The sequence below is a fragment of the Eretmochelys imbricata genome, chromosome 20, assembly GCF_965152235.1.
Source record: "Eretmochelys imbricata isolate rEreImb1 chromosome 20, rEreImb1.hap1, whole genome shotgun sequence".
NCBI lineage: Eukaryota > Metazoa > Chordata > Testudines > Cheloniidae > Eretmochelys > Eretmochelys imbricata.
In genome coordinates this window covers 17,822,945-17,839,393 of record NC_135591.1, presented here as the reverse complement: position 1 = coordinate 17,839,393, position 16,449 = coordinate 17,822,945, and the positions used below count along the sequence as shown (strand labels likewise).

General features: G+C 50.0%; 1 protein-coding gene across 1 annotated transcript; it reads right to left on the bottom strand.

The window, feature by feature from the left end:
- Nucleotides 1-653: 653 nt before the first annotated feature.
- LOC144277438 (CD209 antigen-like protein C) lies at nucleotides 654-14,692 on the bottom strand. Its single transcript, XM_077838185.1, has 9 exons — nucleotides 14,599-14,692; nucleotides 13,899-14,009; nucleotides 12,850-12,939; nucleotides 6,567-6,617; nucleotides 6,061-6,150; nucleotides 4,768-4,881; nucleotides 3,433-3,584; nucleotides 1,754-1,863; nucleotides 654-1,032 (listed from the first exon to the last, which is right to left on the bottom strand). The coding sequence occupies exons 1-9, from the start codon at nucleotides 14,690-14,692 to the stop codon at nucleotides 900-902; spliced, it is 945 nt and encodes a 314-aa protein (XP_077694311.1). The 3' UTR covers nucleotides 654-899.
- Between the last annotated feature and the right edge of the window lie 1,757 nt (nucleotides 14,693-16,449).

The window sequence follows — 16,449 nt, the reverse complement described above, 5'->3', positions numbered from 1 at the left end:
TCCTGTGCCTTACGCATCAGATCATCCTTCCTCTCAGTGGAGACACCCAGGGGCAGAGGCAGGAGCAATGAGATGAATTTAAGAAAAGGACGTTTGAGGGTGAACGGCCCCGATTCCGATCTCAGTCACATCGATGTCCGTTCAGGGGGACTCCCTTGAAGCCGGTACAACCTGTGCATTTCCAGCAGTGCACCCGAGATCAGACTCTGGCCCGGTGTCAGGGAGAACAGCCTGGCCATGAGATCTACCCGGCTGGAGAATTGCTTCCTCTTCTGGGAAGGGCAGGAGCCACATTTCATGCTAGAGCCGTGAGGGGAACAAGCCGGTCCTGGGCCCCAGTGTGGGAGGGAAATGGATCAGATGGTCCAATGCCAGTCAGCTTCTCCACCTCTGCTTTCCACGATCCTGTCCCATAGCTCCACTCGCTGTAATACCTGCCCAGCATTTTGAGCAGTGATATTCAGACCTCAGCGGCTCAGGAGCAAAATTAGCCATCACCATTATGCAAAGGAGCCACAGGAGGGTGGATTCATTGTTTCATTTACTATATTACTATTCATATTTAAACAGTACGATGGGAAATATTTAGTTTTACATCTCTCCATATATTATTCTCACAGCAAATAAGTTAGTAGCTTAGTGCAAGTTGATAACTGAATGAGTTAATAACATAGTAAAAGAATCCAGATTGGTTAATAACACAGATCGATTAATAATTAAATCACAGTGTTTTAATAGCATGTGCTGCAAAGAGCTGTAGGAGACCCATGAAAGACCCTCTTGCAGCTCACAAGTGGAAGTCTGAGAATCACTGATTTAGAGAGAATAGGTCCGGAGCAGTCCCACATGGGGCAGACTGTGTGACACCTCCCCTCCCTGCTGTGGATTCAGGGACTCAGCTAGCACTGCCGTTCACAGATCCAGCTCTCAGCCGCGGAGCATCTGGCATCGTTCCACTTCCCATCGAAGCGTATGCTGCCACAGTCCTCCCCATACTGCCCAACATTGTTGGGTTCCCCGGCCCCCCAGAACCTGAGAAGGAAACAGAAGCCCCATGGAATTAGAGGTCTCTGATTTGAAAACCTCCTCCATGTGGGTGGTGTCAAATGAGCCAGTTCCTAGGGGACAGGTCTCCCCGTCACCGACGCCAGTGGGCACTAACTGGTCTGATAGTTTTAGCACAGAGAGTCAAGGTGGGCATGGACTGATCTGCCTACTCACTCCTTGAGGTGGTGTCTGGAGGTCAGAGCCATGGCAGGTTGGTGCTAGCCACTGAATAGTGGGAAGCTGTCCCAGCCACTCCTCAAGCCATAGCTGTTCTCAGCTTGGAGGACATCAGTGTCCGGTGCATTTTACGGGTGAGGAAACTGAGGCAAAGAGCAGGAAGCGATGTGCCTCACAGTCTGCCAGCAGAACACACTGCTGGGGCTGGGACTAGAACCCAGGAGCGCTGCCTACGTGTCCACTGCCCTGTCCACTGGGCCATGTTGCTGTTCTCCCCAGCACCTTTCCTTAGCATGACATTCGGAATGCCCCATGGTAAAGCAGCTTTCTGCTCCGCAGAAACAGAAAGCAGACTCATAACCTTCTTTCCCTGGTTGAGCCACTAAAGGGGACCAGAGACCCCCCGAATATCAATTGCATTGGTATCAGTGCTCCGTCTGGCTCTTTAGGGAGAGAGGAGATAACGCAGAAACAGCTGATTGTCAGGGACAGTTCTCGCTCCAAAGAGGCTGAACAAAGAGGGACTTGCCTGATAGACAAGAGGCTGCCATCCAGCCAGCGCCACTCCCCTTCCTTCGCTGAGTCGCTGAGGCCCAGCCAGTACACTTCGGGCTCAACGATGTGGTTTGACAAAAATATCTATGTGGGAGAACGGGAAGAAGACAATCATGACCCCAAGCAGAAGGTGAGAGGGGCGGGGAGGGGGTTCCATGGGGCCTGTGTCTGTGGCCAGCAGAGTCTGTAGCTGTAGATTCTCACCCCTCTCCGTTTTTCCAACTCTTTACATTAGGGCTGGCCACCCTGGATTTCTCAGGATGCACCAGGCATTTCCCATGGATGCATCGCTTCCCCTCTCCAAGAGGAGTGACCGTTGTGCATCATGGGAGTTGTAGACGGGCTGGGTAGCCTGACCGCTAAAGAATGGGGGTCTGTGTCATCGAAACTACAGCTCCCATGAGGCACTGCAGCAGCATGTCCAAAGTGAAATGTTTCCGTTTTCCGTCGAAAATTTGCGGTATATAAATATTTGCCCCCCCAAAATGAAATTTTCCACAGGGAAAAAAAAGCTCATTTTCTGACCCGCTGTACTTCAAATGCCTCATCCCTGCCCTTTGCCCTGCAAATCTCCCCTGCAGAATGGGAGGTGAACAGTGGCCTGTTTGGGGCAGGGCTGTCTTTTTGTGACGTGCGTACAGCACCTAGCACAACAGGGCTCTGATTGGTACTTCTAGGTGCTACCACAATACAGATCAGTGATAATAAGGCTGAATATTACACTGCTGTACCCTGACAACTGCAGATCATTTTCAATCCTTCTACAGCTGCTGAGGCTCTGCCTTTGGGGCCTGTGAATTCCATGGTCTTAGGTCTCCTCCATGCAGGGGTACCAAGGAATCATCTTACCGTCCCTGTTAAGTCCCATTGTGCACCCTGGTTACTGGGGGAGCCTTAAGTCCATGCCTGAAGATGAGATAGCGAAATACACACACTATGAACTGTACTGCTCGGGAGTCAGATTTTGGTTCTGGTGACTCCAGATTCACACCAGCACCTTGACCACCTCTGCACTGCATGTGCATCCTCCCAGCACCAACTATTCTCTCAAGGTCCTGTTCCCAGCAGGCACCGGTCTCAATGTAAACCTTAAGGTGGATTCTCCCTCAGGGCAGGATTCCTTCTGCAAAGTCCTGATGAGGAATCTGGAGTGGGGTCTTCCCCCGGATATCAAAAGGCCTTCCCTTGTGTGGTAGTGAGCTGCTGTGAAAAGCATTTTACCTCTGGGTCAGCAGCTGAAATTCTGCCCAGGTCGGTAGTGATCAAATGTTATTTTTAGGTCCCCATGGGACTCTGTGATTTGGATTCACAGGGGATTAGAACTGCCCCCCACCCCACACACATGAATTTTGATTCATCCACATCTGACACTGAGATTTCTGTTCACAAAGCTCACTCGACATTTTTCAAATGACTCTAAGTATCCAGGTTCCCTCAATCCCTCTTGAACAGCAAGCTACATCCAAAGATTCCTAAAGAGGAATTCCGCTAAATTCCTGGAGAACTTGGACCAGACTCTGATCTCAGTTATGCTGGGGTCAATCAAGAGTAACTCCAGATTCACCCTGGGGTAACAGCACAGAGTCTGGCTCCTTGTGCTTAATTCCCTCCATTCTGCATGATCCAAAATAGGAATCTGAGTGGATGGCTTACCTGTTCCTGTTTGGTGTTAACAATAACCAGATGAGACCCTTCATTGGTACAGAACTGCTTAGCATCCAACCAGGATTTAGCCAATGTTGAAAAGAAGTAGCAATTTTTCTCAAAATGCTGCCAGCCAGGTGGACATGTTGTGCAGATGAATTCTGCGAGAAGTCAAATGATGGGACAAGCCTGCATTAGAGAGTCAAAATGCAGTCCAACAGCAGTGTAAAAACTCAGCCGTGTCCCCATACTTTTTATTTACTTCTGACATTCTCACTGGGTTCCAGAAAATAATTTGCACTGAATTTGCGTATTCCCTGAAATTGGATTCTTTTTCCTTCCACCAGCTGCTTACAAGCAGTTAAAGAGATTCTTGAATTTATTCAGTACTTAGACTTATTCATGAATTTCACCATGAAATTTCCCCGCCCGCTCCTGAAAAGCTTGCTATATAGATTGTTGCAAATATTCATACTTCGACCTTCATCCTCTGTGGGGTGGTTTTAAAAGTTACAGGCATTGTCACCGCTCTGACATGTGGTAGCAGGTGGCAGGGCGTGGTAGGTTGATTTCCCAATGAAAAATGAATCAGTGAGTTAATATTTTCCTAGTATAACTTGTTGATTTTTGCTCTGTGCACAAGTCCTGGGAAAGAGGTGCCCATAAACAAAATGAAGGCTAATCTGTGATCTCTGCCCAGACACTGATGTCCAGTTTCCTAGATACAACTCTGCCCCAAAAATTGACCCTAGTTAGAGAGTGGCAGGCAGGGAGCAAACTCCCTTGCTAGTTGCAACAGCTCCCCCCACAAAATATCACAGCCTGCAAACAACAACAGAGCATGTCTTCAAAGACTGAATACTGCTGACATGTTTGGAAAGAGAACTTGCAAGCTGATGTACAACAGCACCATCTGGTGGCTTCTGCCATACAGTATTGTATCCATCCCAAGTTAGGCTCCATTATGTATTTAGCCAACTAGGGGCAAGATTATCAGCTGTGTCTGTTTCCACTGGGTGGAGGGCTGGTATCAGGGAATGGGTTATGGCTCCCTGAGTCTCTGGCCGGTTCTACACCAACTCTGGTGCCCAAGGCGTAGAACCAATGAGAGAATCAGGGCCAGGCAGGAGGGTGGCATGGGAGACATCTGTGCTGCCTCTACAGCCTCTGGGGACTCCCAGCTGGGGAGATGTGGTCGGTTTCAGTGAACAGGGAGCTGCGCAGGCCATAGGCCTTTTGGGAACATGAAATTCGAATCCGCTGTTCCTTGTTGACTTTCACTGACTCTGGGCATTTGCGGTTAACGCTGTCACTGGTTTCAAGCCCTGTCTGGTGCCCCCTTACCCGTGATGTTCCGTAACTCCTCCTGCACCCTGCTCAAGACCTCCTGGAGTCTGTCATGGTCCCTTCTTGCCTCAGCCAGCTCCTTCGACAAACTGTGCGTTAGGTTCCTTATCTCTGTCGGAACAGGCAGGGGGTAGAAAAATGCCACCGGAATCAACAGGTTCATATTTCTGGGCTGGCTCAGACCTTCCTGCACAGCAGCTGGAAATTTCTATCTATGTGTCCATCCATCCGCAAACACATTATCTGTCCCCATTCACAGCCTTCGACCTAGCTACACTCCGACACTAGAGGCCACCATTGTATTAGCTAAGCACCTTTGCTATCCTGGGCTCATTGATTTTCCTTCAAGCCGACTGTTGGATTCAGTGAGGGAATATTTAGCTGGCAATCAGGTAGCCCACACTCCCCCTCAGAATCACGGGGCTCTTCTATGGAGGTCTAAATCTATAGTCACGGCAGTGACCCCACCTTACCAAGATCAGAATCCGGCTCATGTTTGCACAGGATGGGCCTGATACCAGAAGGGCTGAGCATTCCCGAATTTCTCCTGCAGGCCATAGGAGCTTTGAGCTCTCAGCAGCACTGAGTGAACCAGAGGCCCCCCTCACCCCCTCCGAGTCCCTGCCAGCCCTGCACTCCTACATATCTACAGGGTACTGAGACCACAATGCAGCAAAGCACTTAAACATAAAGCCAGTGATTTTCAACCTTTTTTCATTTGCGGACCCCTGAGCCTTAGAACGGTGGTGAGGACCCCTTTGGAAATCTTAGATATAGTCTGTGGACCCCCACACGTCGGTGGACCACAGGTCGAAAACCATTGCTCTGAGCACGTATCATCCCTCACAGTAATCAGGAGTGTAGAGTTGTTTGACAGCTGCTACCATGGGTAACAATTTGGGGATTGAGCTGGGGCCCTCCAGAGATAAAGCTACCCATCCATCTCCCCAAATCAGCCCAGAGCGGGACCTGTCACGCGGGCTCACCCATGGGTTACACGTGCATAGTGCCTTTGCTGGATCAGGGTCTGAGATCCAAACTTCTGCTGCAGCATGAACTGGGCTCAGGATAAAACCCGGGAAGGCCCAAGGGAACAGGATGCAGCTGATCCCAAACTAAAATGGGATTATCCATGTAGGGCTCCCTGCTCCATCCTCACACTTCCCCTTTCTGATCCTCCTTCTCTCCTTCCATTTCAGCTTGCCCTCCACACGGGAAGAGCAGACGCAGGAGTCCCTCTACAAGGAAGTAGCAGTGATCAGGCGTTGGAAGGAAAAGAATGTTTCTCACCTATGGCGTCCTGGAGATGTAATGGGTCTTTCGCATAATCAGCTTGGACCTCCTCTATTGCCAGCCTGACCCCAGCCAGCTCCTTGGACACTGCAAACAACAAGGGGCAGAAAAGAACTTTTGTACATTGGTGCGTCGAAGGAAGAGACTCCACCCATGTGGAGCCCCCACGATTTTATTGCACGTCTTCTGACATTTGATATGTTTCTTCAAGCCCCCAGTCCTCGATTTATGCAGTTAGGAGAAAGTCTCAGCTTTCATTTAAAAAAATTAATTTCTACCCCTCACGGTAGCGGAGAACAGCTTAATAACGTGACCCAAGCATGACCCTAGAGGCTCAGAAACCAGAACACAATAAATCAAGCCCAACATTTATTGTATTTTTTAAAATCTCGTGAGTTTTAAGCCAGTCTCATGGGCTTGACTCAAGATTTTTGAATGCTGGGGTTGGCAGCACAAGGGAGCTGTTTATGCCCAACCTCGCGAGAGGCATCCGCAGAACATACCATTAAGAAGTCGACTGTTAAACACGCTGAATTCTTTGGACATCTTCAACTCTAAAAGGAAGATGAGAGAATGGGGAGTTTCCTTTTTAAATAACAACACAGGACCTCATGCTGCCCCACCCACACGCTCCACCCCTGAGGAACGCTGGATAAGGACCATTCATCCAGGAGTGTGTGAAATTTATGCAGCAAGGGCAGTCGTTGGCAAGGATGTAAATGGGTTTCACTTATAGCTATTAATGATTTATATTACAGTGCTGCCTAGAGGCCCCAACTGAGATTAGGGCCCCTTTGTCCCAGGTGCTGCACAAACCCGAACTGATATTGGGTACCATTGCTCTGGGCACTGCATAGACACAGAGCGAGAGACAGTTGCAAATAGATAAGAAATGTTATCCATTTCACAGAGAGTGAAACTGAGGCACAGAGAAATGAAGTGACTGTTTCAAGGTCACACAGGGCGTCAGCGGCAAAACTGGGAACTGAAGCCAGATCTTGTGAATTCCAGCCCATGCCTGAGCCAGAACAGCAGCCAACCTCTACTCAGCTGGAGCTCAGACCCCCTTTGGGAGCAGCAGGGTCTGAATACTAACCCACTGTTACTGTGATGTTCTCAGTGCTCATGACGTGCTGCACAGTGACATCCCTGCAGTCCAGGTGGATGCAGGCTCATTACAGCATTTAGAGTCCCGGGGAAAATTAGCAAATTAAGACCAGTGTTTATTAAGAGAGATCCAGTCAATGACCCACACAGGGGAACTGTGGTGGAGAAAACAGATCAGACTCAGGACTGCATTAAGGCAATCCAGGGGCATCAGGCACACCCCAGCATGAGGGTTCCCATTGGCCCTGCCCCTGTGCAATGATCCTAATCGTAGGTGGGTTTGCAGGGCTATTTGCTGGGTTTTTGAGGACACACTACCACACTCTGTGTTGCATCCGAGGGTGCTAAAGGAGTTGGCGGATGTTATTGCAGAACCATTTGCCATTATCTTTGAAAACTCATGGCGATCGGGGGAGGTCCCAGATGACTGGAAAAAGGCTAATGTAGTGCCCATCTTTAAAAAAGGGAAGAAGGAGGATCCTGGGAACTACAGGCCAGTCAGCCTCACCTCAGTCCCTGGAAAAATCATGGAGCAGGTCCTCAAGGAATCAATTCTGAAGCACTTAGAAGAGAGGAAAGTGATCAGGAACAGTCAGCATGGATTCACCAAGGGCAAGTGATGCCTGACTAATCTAATTGCCTTCTATGATGAGATAACTGGCTCTGTGGAGGAAGGGAAAGCAGTGGACATGTTGTTCCTTCACTTTAGCAAAGCTTTTGACACAGTCTCCCACAGTATTCTTGCCAACAAGTTAAAGAAGTATGGGCTGGAGGAATGGACTCTAAGGTGGATAGAAAGCTGGCTAGATTGTCGGGCTCAACGGGTAGTGATCAATGGCTCCATGTCTAGTTGGCAGCCGGTATCAAGTGGAGTGCCCCGGGGGTTGGTCCTGGGGCCGGTTTTATTCAATATCTTCATAAATGATCTGCAGGATGGTGTGGATTGCACCCTCAGCAAGTTTGCAGATGACACTAAACTGGGAGGAGTGGTAGATACGCTGGAGGGCAGGGATAGGATACAGAGGGACCTAGACAAATTGGAGGATTGGGCCAAAAGAAATCTGATGAGGTTCAATTAGGACAAGTGCAGAGTCCTGCACTTAGGACGGAAGAATCCCATGCACCGCTACAGACTAGGGACCAAATGGCTCGGCAGCAGTTCTGCAGAAAAGGACCTAGGGGTGACAGTGGACGAGAAGTTGGATATGAGTCAACAGTGTGCCCTTGTTGCCAAGAAGGCCAATGGCATTTTGGGATGTAGAAGTAGGGGCATTGCCAGCAGATCGAGGGACGTGATCGTTCCCCTCTATTTGACATTGATGAGGCCTCATCTGGAGTACTGTGTCCAGTTTTGGGCCCCACACTACAAGAAGGATGTGGAAAAATTGGAAAGAGTCCAGCGGAGGGCAACAAAAATGATTAGGGAACTGGAACACATGACTTATGAGGAGAGGCTGAGGGAACTGGGGATGTTTAGTCTATGGAAGAGAAGAATGAGGGGGGATTTGATAGCTGCTTTCAACTACCTGAGAGATGGTTCCAAAGAGGATGGCTCTAGACTGTTCTCAGTGGTAGCAGATGACAGAACAAGGAGTAATGGTCTCAAGTTGCAATGGGGGAGATTTAGGTTGGATATTAGGAAAAACCTTTTCACTAGGAGGGTGCTAGTGAAACACTAGAATGCGTTACCTAGGGAGGTGGTGGAATCTCCTTCCCTAGAAGTTTTTAAGGTCAAGTTTGTCAAAGCCCTGGCTGGGATGATTTAGTCAGGGATCGGTCCTGCTTTGAGCAGGGGGTTGGACTAGATGACCTCCTGGTCCCTTCCAACCCTGATATTCTACTCTTCTGGGCAGGCTGAGGCCTCCACCTGCCCATATTTCTGCTTCCTTTCTTCAGATGGTCTGGGGAGTGTCCTGGAGGAGACGGGTCTCAATTCCCACTCACCCAAGCAGTAATTGTCTGTATGGGGCCCCAGGATGTTCCTACTCCTGGTACAGACCAATTCCACTCATGCCTATGGCTTCTCCAGGGGTAACACTCTCAGACTCAAAGTAGAGGCATGACCTCACCAGAACAAAATCTCATTGGAGATTCAGTGATCCTAAGATCAGGGTAGTTGTTGTGCAACAACTTCCAAGAGTATGTCTACACCTAAAATGCTACAGCAGCTGTGCTTCAGTGTAGACACTCACTACGACAGGAGGGGTTCTCCTGTGACTATAGTTAATCCATTTTCCCAAGAGCCAGTAGCTAGGTTGATGGAAGAATTCTTCCGTCAACCTTGCACTGTCTACAGCACGGGTTAGGTCAGCATAGCTACATCTGTCAGCGGTGTAAAAAATCACACCCCTTAGAGATGTAGTTATGCAGATTGTTAACTTTTAAAGTAGACCAGCCCCAAAGAGCTGCTTATACCTCCTGTGATTGTCCCACTCCCCACAACGACCTATGGTCCTATATGAGCTGTGGGTCACATCCACAGCTAATGTACATTGGTTAAAGCTCCACTGAAGTGATTTCCACCCGCCAAGAGTCTGACCCCGTGGGACTGACTCTCCTCTCCCTTAAGGCATAAGAACCACAAAAGATGTGCCAGATCAAAGGGAGAGAAATGTTTCCTTTATCCTCTCACCCAGATGGTCCTGGAGAGCTGACAGATTTCTCTTGGAATCTCTTCTGGCCATATCTCGATCCAGCTGGGCTTCAGCAAGACCCTGGAACACTGTAGACACGAGACCTCTTGATAGCAGAGTAAAGTTTATGAGCAGGGGAAAACTCATATCTTTGGGGACATCAGTGCTGTTGTAATGTGCACTTTCCTCCCAGACACCACTCAAGACCCATTGCGATAACTGGGTCTACAAATTTACCCTCCTTGTTAGCTCAACTGTGAAAAGCGAGTGAACATTCCTCAAATGTCACAGTGACAACAAATTTTGATGGGGAACGGTGCAAAAGGGAAACAGAAAGACTGAATTAGTCCAGACAAAAAGGCCTTTTGATAGAATTCAAAGACTGTGGTTTAGATCATGCCTGGTAAACAAGAAAAATTTGAGACCAGAGACTCCAGCCCTGGAGCACCCATGGAGTTGGCATCTATGCCCACATCAGTGCACTGGGCCATGCACTGTTGCCAACTCCCATGATTATTTCACAAGTCTCACAATATTTGATCAGCTTCTTCAAGCCGCAGCTCCTAGATACATATCACTAGGGAAGAATCTCAGCTTTCATTTAGAAAAGGTAAGTCTATGGCCCTCGTGTTTGCACAGAAAACCTTAAAAATGAGAGCTGACCAAGACCCTAACTTCTCAGAAACAAGGAGATGAATGACACGAGCCCAAGATTTATCATATTTTTAAAAAGCTCATGATTTTTAAGCCAATCTCATGGGCCTGACTCATGATTTTGAACATCGGCGTTGGAGATACTCATCGGTTATGCCGTGATCTCTTGAGAAACACCAGCAGAACATACCGTTAGCCAGTTGTTTGGTAAATGCACTGAATTGTTTGGTCATCTCCAACTCTAAAAGGAAGATGAAAGCATGGTTCGTTTCAGTTTTAAACACCAACAACTCAGCCCCTCACGCTGCCCCACCCACATGCCTGCCCCATGGGGAGGACCGGATCATGGCTATTCATCCAGAGCAGTGTGAAAATTATGCCTCAGTGGCAATGTGACAGGGTGTACCTGGCACTTTATGGCCCCCTGCTGGAGGCCCTAAGGTCCAACTACACCCCGGTCCCAGGAAGGAGCAACGAAGGTGTGTCTGCAGGACTGCCTGGAAAGGCAGCACAGAAGCAGCCAGTCAGAGCCCAGCAGGCTCAGATAAAAAGAGCTGCAGGGGCTGACTGCAGGTCAGTCCCTAGCTGGGGCCAGAGTGGTGAGGAACAGGACTGTGTTCTAGCCAAAGGAGCTCAACAGGCTGCATTTGCCAAACCTAGGAGCTGAGCGCTCTAGCCCTAAGTTAACAGACAGAGGTGAAAAGACCAGGTGGGAAGAGGCCCAGGGAATGTAGCAGCAACCAATTAAAGGAGGCCATACGTAGTGGCTGTTTATAGGGTCCCTGGGGTTGGGACCTAGAGTAGTGGGCAGGCCTGGTGTTCCCACCAGCACTAGCAAAGTGGACTAAGCCCCAGGAAGGGGACAAGGCTTGTTCAGAAGAATGGAATTCAAAGGGCCCAGAGATGGGACGGAAGCCTTTAGTGAGGGTGACACTTTGTTGAATTCTTTGCTGCTTCAGAAGGTGCTCATCCATTTTTGACCGTGTGACTTGGCCAGAGGGCTGAGCCACTGAAGGTGACAACCTACAGCGGGCGCCAGGAGCAGGAGAAAGTCCTTCAGTACCAGATGCAGCAGCAGGAGATACTCAAGAGACGAGTGTCCCCCCATTACAGACAGCAATTGGTAAGGTTGTAAATAGGTTTCACTTATTATTATTTCATTATTATTGCCTAGAAGCCCCAGCTGTGATTGAGGCCCCCTTGTTCCAGGTGCTGTACAGAGCCCAACTGACACAGAGACCCCGTTGCTCTGGGTACTGCACAGTGATGAAATGAGAGACACTCCCTTACCCTGAGCTGGAGAGCATATAATACAATTAGACAGGAAATGTTACCCATTTCACAGATAGTGAAACTGAGGCACGGAGAAATGAAGTGACTGTTTCAAGGTCACACAGCAAGTCAGCATCAAACCTGAGAACTGAAGCCAGATCTCCTGAGTTCCAGCCCATGCCTGAGCCACAACAACAGCCAACGTCTACTCAGCTGGGGCTCAGACCCCCTTTGGGAGCAGCAGGGTCTGAGTACTAACCCTCTGTTACTGTGATGTTCTCAGTGCCCATGACGTGCTGCACAGTGACACCCCTGCTGCCCAGGTGGGTGCAGGTTTGTTACAATGTTTAGAGTCCCAGAGGAAAATTAGGAAATTAACAACAGCGTTTATTCAGAGAGATCCAGTCAATGACCCATGCAGGGGGACTGTGTTGGAAAGAACAGGTCAGACCCAGGACTACATTGAGGCAATCCAGGGGCACCAGGCACACCAAGCCTGGTGGTTCCCATTGGCCCTGACCCTGTACAATGGTCCCAGCCCTAGGTGGGTTGGCAGGGACCATCCGCTGGATGATTGGAGACCCACCACCACACTTCTCCCCCTGTCCAGATTACTACTTCCTTACTTCATTTGAGCTGGGGTCTGTCCTGGAGGACACAGGTCTCTTTCCCCACTCACCCAAGCAGTGGCTGTTTATGGGAGCCCCAGGCACATGCCTGCTCCGGGAGAGACCATTCCATCTACGCCAAGACTTCCCCAGCAGGATAACACTCTCAGCCAATGAGACACTGGTAGAAAAGTGACCTCATCAGAACAAAATTTCATTGGACAATCAGTGATCCTAGGAACAGGACAATGTCCAACAGCTTCGAAGAGCTGCTTCCACCTCCTGTGGTTGTCCCTCTCCCCACAATAATCTACAGTCCTGTCTGAGCTGTGGTCAGATCCCCAGCTGATATATGTCTGCTCAGCTCCATCTAAGTCCAAGGACCTATATCAACTTCCACCAGCAGTGCAACTGACCCCGTGGGCCCGACTCTCCCCTCCCTTGAGGTGTATGGACCAAAAATGATCCGCCAAGTCTTACAAGAAATAGAAGCATTTCCTTTATCCTCTCACCTAGATAGTCCTGGTGATGTGACAGATTTCTCTTGGCATCTCTTCTGATTGTATCTCGATCCAGCTGGGCTTCGGCAAGACCCTGGAACACTGTAGACATGAGACTTTTGATAGCAGAGTAAAATTTATCAGCAGGGGAAAAACATATCTTTGAGGACATCTGTGTTTCTGTAAAAAGCACTTTCCCCCCAGTTACCACCCAAGACTTCTGGCGTCCATTACCTCATGCTAGCTGTGATCTTCCGCAACAGGCGCACTGTGCTCAACACAGGGATAGATTATTCTGGACACCAGCTCGGTCCTGGGTACAATGTAGAGCTGTGTTGGGGCTGCTCTATGTTACATGGAGCTGCCAGTGGCCCCACTCTACGCAAGCACGGGATTGGTTGGACAGCTCCAAGGGGCATAGCAAAGCTGAGAATGAAAAGGCTCAGCCTTCGGAGAGCAATGCAGGGGTCTGACTGCGGTGCGGAGCAGAAAGCTGCCTGCTGCCACAAGGAGCCTGCCTCGGCTCGTGTGTGGTTAGCTGGTTGCAAAGTTAAAAAGGAAAGGAAGGTGTTTGTCGGGCCCAAGCTCTCCTTGTGTTAATGTGGAAGAGGCAATTGTGGCATCGCACTGTGCCACGCTCCTGTTGCATTGTTCTCACCCCCAGACATTCCCTCTCCAACATTCATCTCCCTCACGCTGTTGCAAAAAGAACATTTTTATATAAATATTTCACCACCTTCAAACTAGCACCACAAACATGGCCCAGTTATTGATTTTGGGTGAGATTTTTCGGAGATTTGCGAGCACAAGTCCCATGGAAAGCTAGCAGGAGTTATGCTAAGGACAAATCCCACCCCTTTGAAAATCCGGTCACCTTAACTCAGAGGTGAGGCAAAGTTACCTAGCAATGGTATCTGCTCCACAATGAAGGTCACAGCTGAGCCTCCATTCTCAGCCCAATTTTGTGCCCCACTACTAAAATCCACCAAAAACTCGTCAGAGCAGCCTCATTCTTGGCAGGTTAGATCTGAGGCTGAGGTAGAAACGAACAGGAGACTTACATTTCCCAAGCTTCACCCAAATGAGAGCTGTAGATACTGTAATGCAAATTGCCAGCAGGACACACAGGATCGCAATGGCCTTCCCTTGGGCGGAGTTGGAGAGGCAAAGAGCTGTGGGGAGCAACACTGATTAGATCTCTCAATGTGGGATTAACCCCTCCTAATGTTCCCTTTGGGGAGAGACTCCAGGCACTGAACATGCTTCCCTTAAAGAGAAGATGACTGGACAAAGGGCGTGGAGGGATTTACCACAGGGTAAATACCTTGAAGTACTTCTAAGTCCCCTATGTTCCATTTTCCATGTTGGGAATCCCTCTCCCTTTTGGCAATCTGGGAAGGACAGGGTGAGTGTGACCCCCAGATTGAGAAGCCCTTGCCTTAAAGGGAACATGAGAATCCTCTCGGGCTCTAGCGGGAAGATATGGTCAGGCTCCCAGGACCAGTTTCGTCCCTGGAATAGCAACTCTGAAGGCACTGGAGTGACCCAGGGATGAGTTTGCCCCATGATAAGAAAGGAGTTTATGTGGAAGATGGGAATATCCAGACTTAACCAAGACACTAACTGGGAGAGAGAGAGAAACTCTCCTGATTTTGGGCACCGGCCAACCACAAATTCGGAAAGCCAGGAATAGGACACAGGCCTCCTGACTCCCAGGGCAGCTCCTTAATCACAAGACCACCCTTCCTCAGGCCAGCTCACCTTTGCCACCTCTCCCAGGTGAGCGGCTCGCTCCCTGCACTGTCAGTTCCACCTGCTCTTCCTCCCATTTGTGATAGGAGCTGTCCGGTTGCATGGCTGCGGATGTCTCTGTTCGGCTTCTTGCGGTCGGTGCAGTTTATATTGATAGGAGCCATCATCATGCCTTTCCGGGGGGAACGGACGCCTCTGGTCACACTTCCCATTCTCACAGTTGCCTGGTGAGGGACCGTGGCCCAACCATTTCCTCTCCAGATCAGTGCAGATTCATAGAGTCCCTGTGGTTGCAGTTTCTGGTCCTTAGACTCCCAGGCTCTGGGATTGCTCAACTCCCATTGACTTTTATCAGAGCATGTTGAAATCAGCACTTCTCTCCCAGAGGCTGCTCAAGACAATCTGCCACCCTAGGCAAAACTTCAATGTTCCATCCCCCTCCTCAGAGGCCAAGGGTAGCAGATTTGGCCAGTCACTCCTACGTCGTGAAGGAAAGGGCAGCAGTGCCAAATTCCAGTGCGTGGCATTGTGGTCTTGTATGACTGGGGGGCAGCCAGGCTAAATTTGCCACTGTAGGCAGCTGCTCAGAAGTCTGCCACCGTAGACCTCTGCCTACACTTCATGTACCTAGAGCAGCCTCTGCGAGCACCTCACCTGATGGGGTCCTGTACTATTCCTGGACACACTAGACAGGATGGCAGGTGGGGTTAGCAGAAGGCTTCATGGCCAGAACAATATCAGTTTCTCACCATTAACAGGAGTCACACTCACTCTTCCAACTGGAAGCTTGTGGCATGGGCATCTTGATCCCACAAGGGCAAATGAACACTTGAAGAACTAAGAGGACATTCGACCCCAACGTGGACACCCCAGGGTCTGCTGGATCAGATAATCTCCTGTAGACTTCTCAGGGTTTGTGGGAACATGTGTCAGTGACTGCAGGGCAGTAGAGCTCACTACACCAGCTGTAACCCTGCCAGGGGCTCGTCCACACCCGCTAGTTCAGAGGTTAGGGGCAGTGTTCACTCTCTAAGCACTTTTTGCGAATACAGACTAACACGACTGTTACTCTGAAACATCTCTAAGCACGGCTTGTCCAGCTGAAAGAAGCCAGAGCCTGTCCCATAGGTGGAACCAATGCCAAGGTACTCTGCTGAGGGGCAGTTTGAGTGGGGAGGCAGTCTAGCCATGCAGGGGGAAGTAGCCAGAATCCCTTCCTTCCACTTGTAATCCAAGAGCGGCCGTTGCCTCGTAGTGACTCCTTGGAGACAGCAGCTCAGCATTTCGCTGATAACTCTACATACTCTCGCTCATATTAGCAAAAAATCCACTAGGTCAGCGATTACACGGTCCCAAGGATGGTCATGAGTAGAACCCTACCATATTCACGGCCATGAAAAACACGTCACGGACCATGACATCTGGCTATTGCAGAGGCGTTGCAGGATTGCCACCCTTACTTCTCCACCACCACCACCAGCTTCCTCCAGCCAGGGGAGGTTCCTGGAGGTGGGAGTGAGTCCTCAGATGGGGTGCCCTGAGCCCTGCCCCACCCTGGCTCCAGGCCGAGTGCTTGGGTTAAAGGGGCTTAATGAGGCCTTGGGGTGGCTTTGTGTGTGTGTGTGGGGGGGGGTGACCATGGCACCCCCCACACCACAGCATCCTGGGTGATCACCCCCCCCCTAAGGCCGGCCCTGTCGTCCCTCCCCCTCCCCCCGCGCAAAAAGTTATGACCCCACCCATAGCATGTCACCCTCACTTCTGCACTGCTGCTGATGGCAATAAACTCTGAAGTTGGGCTCCTGGCCAGCAGCCGCTGCTCTCCGGCCACCCAGCTCTGCAGGCAGTGCCCCCTCCAGC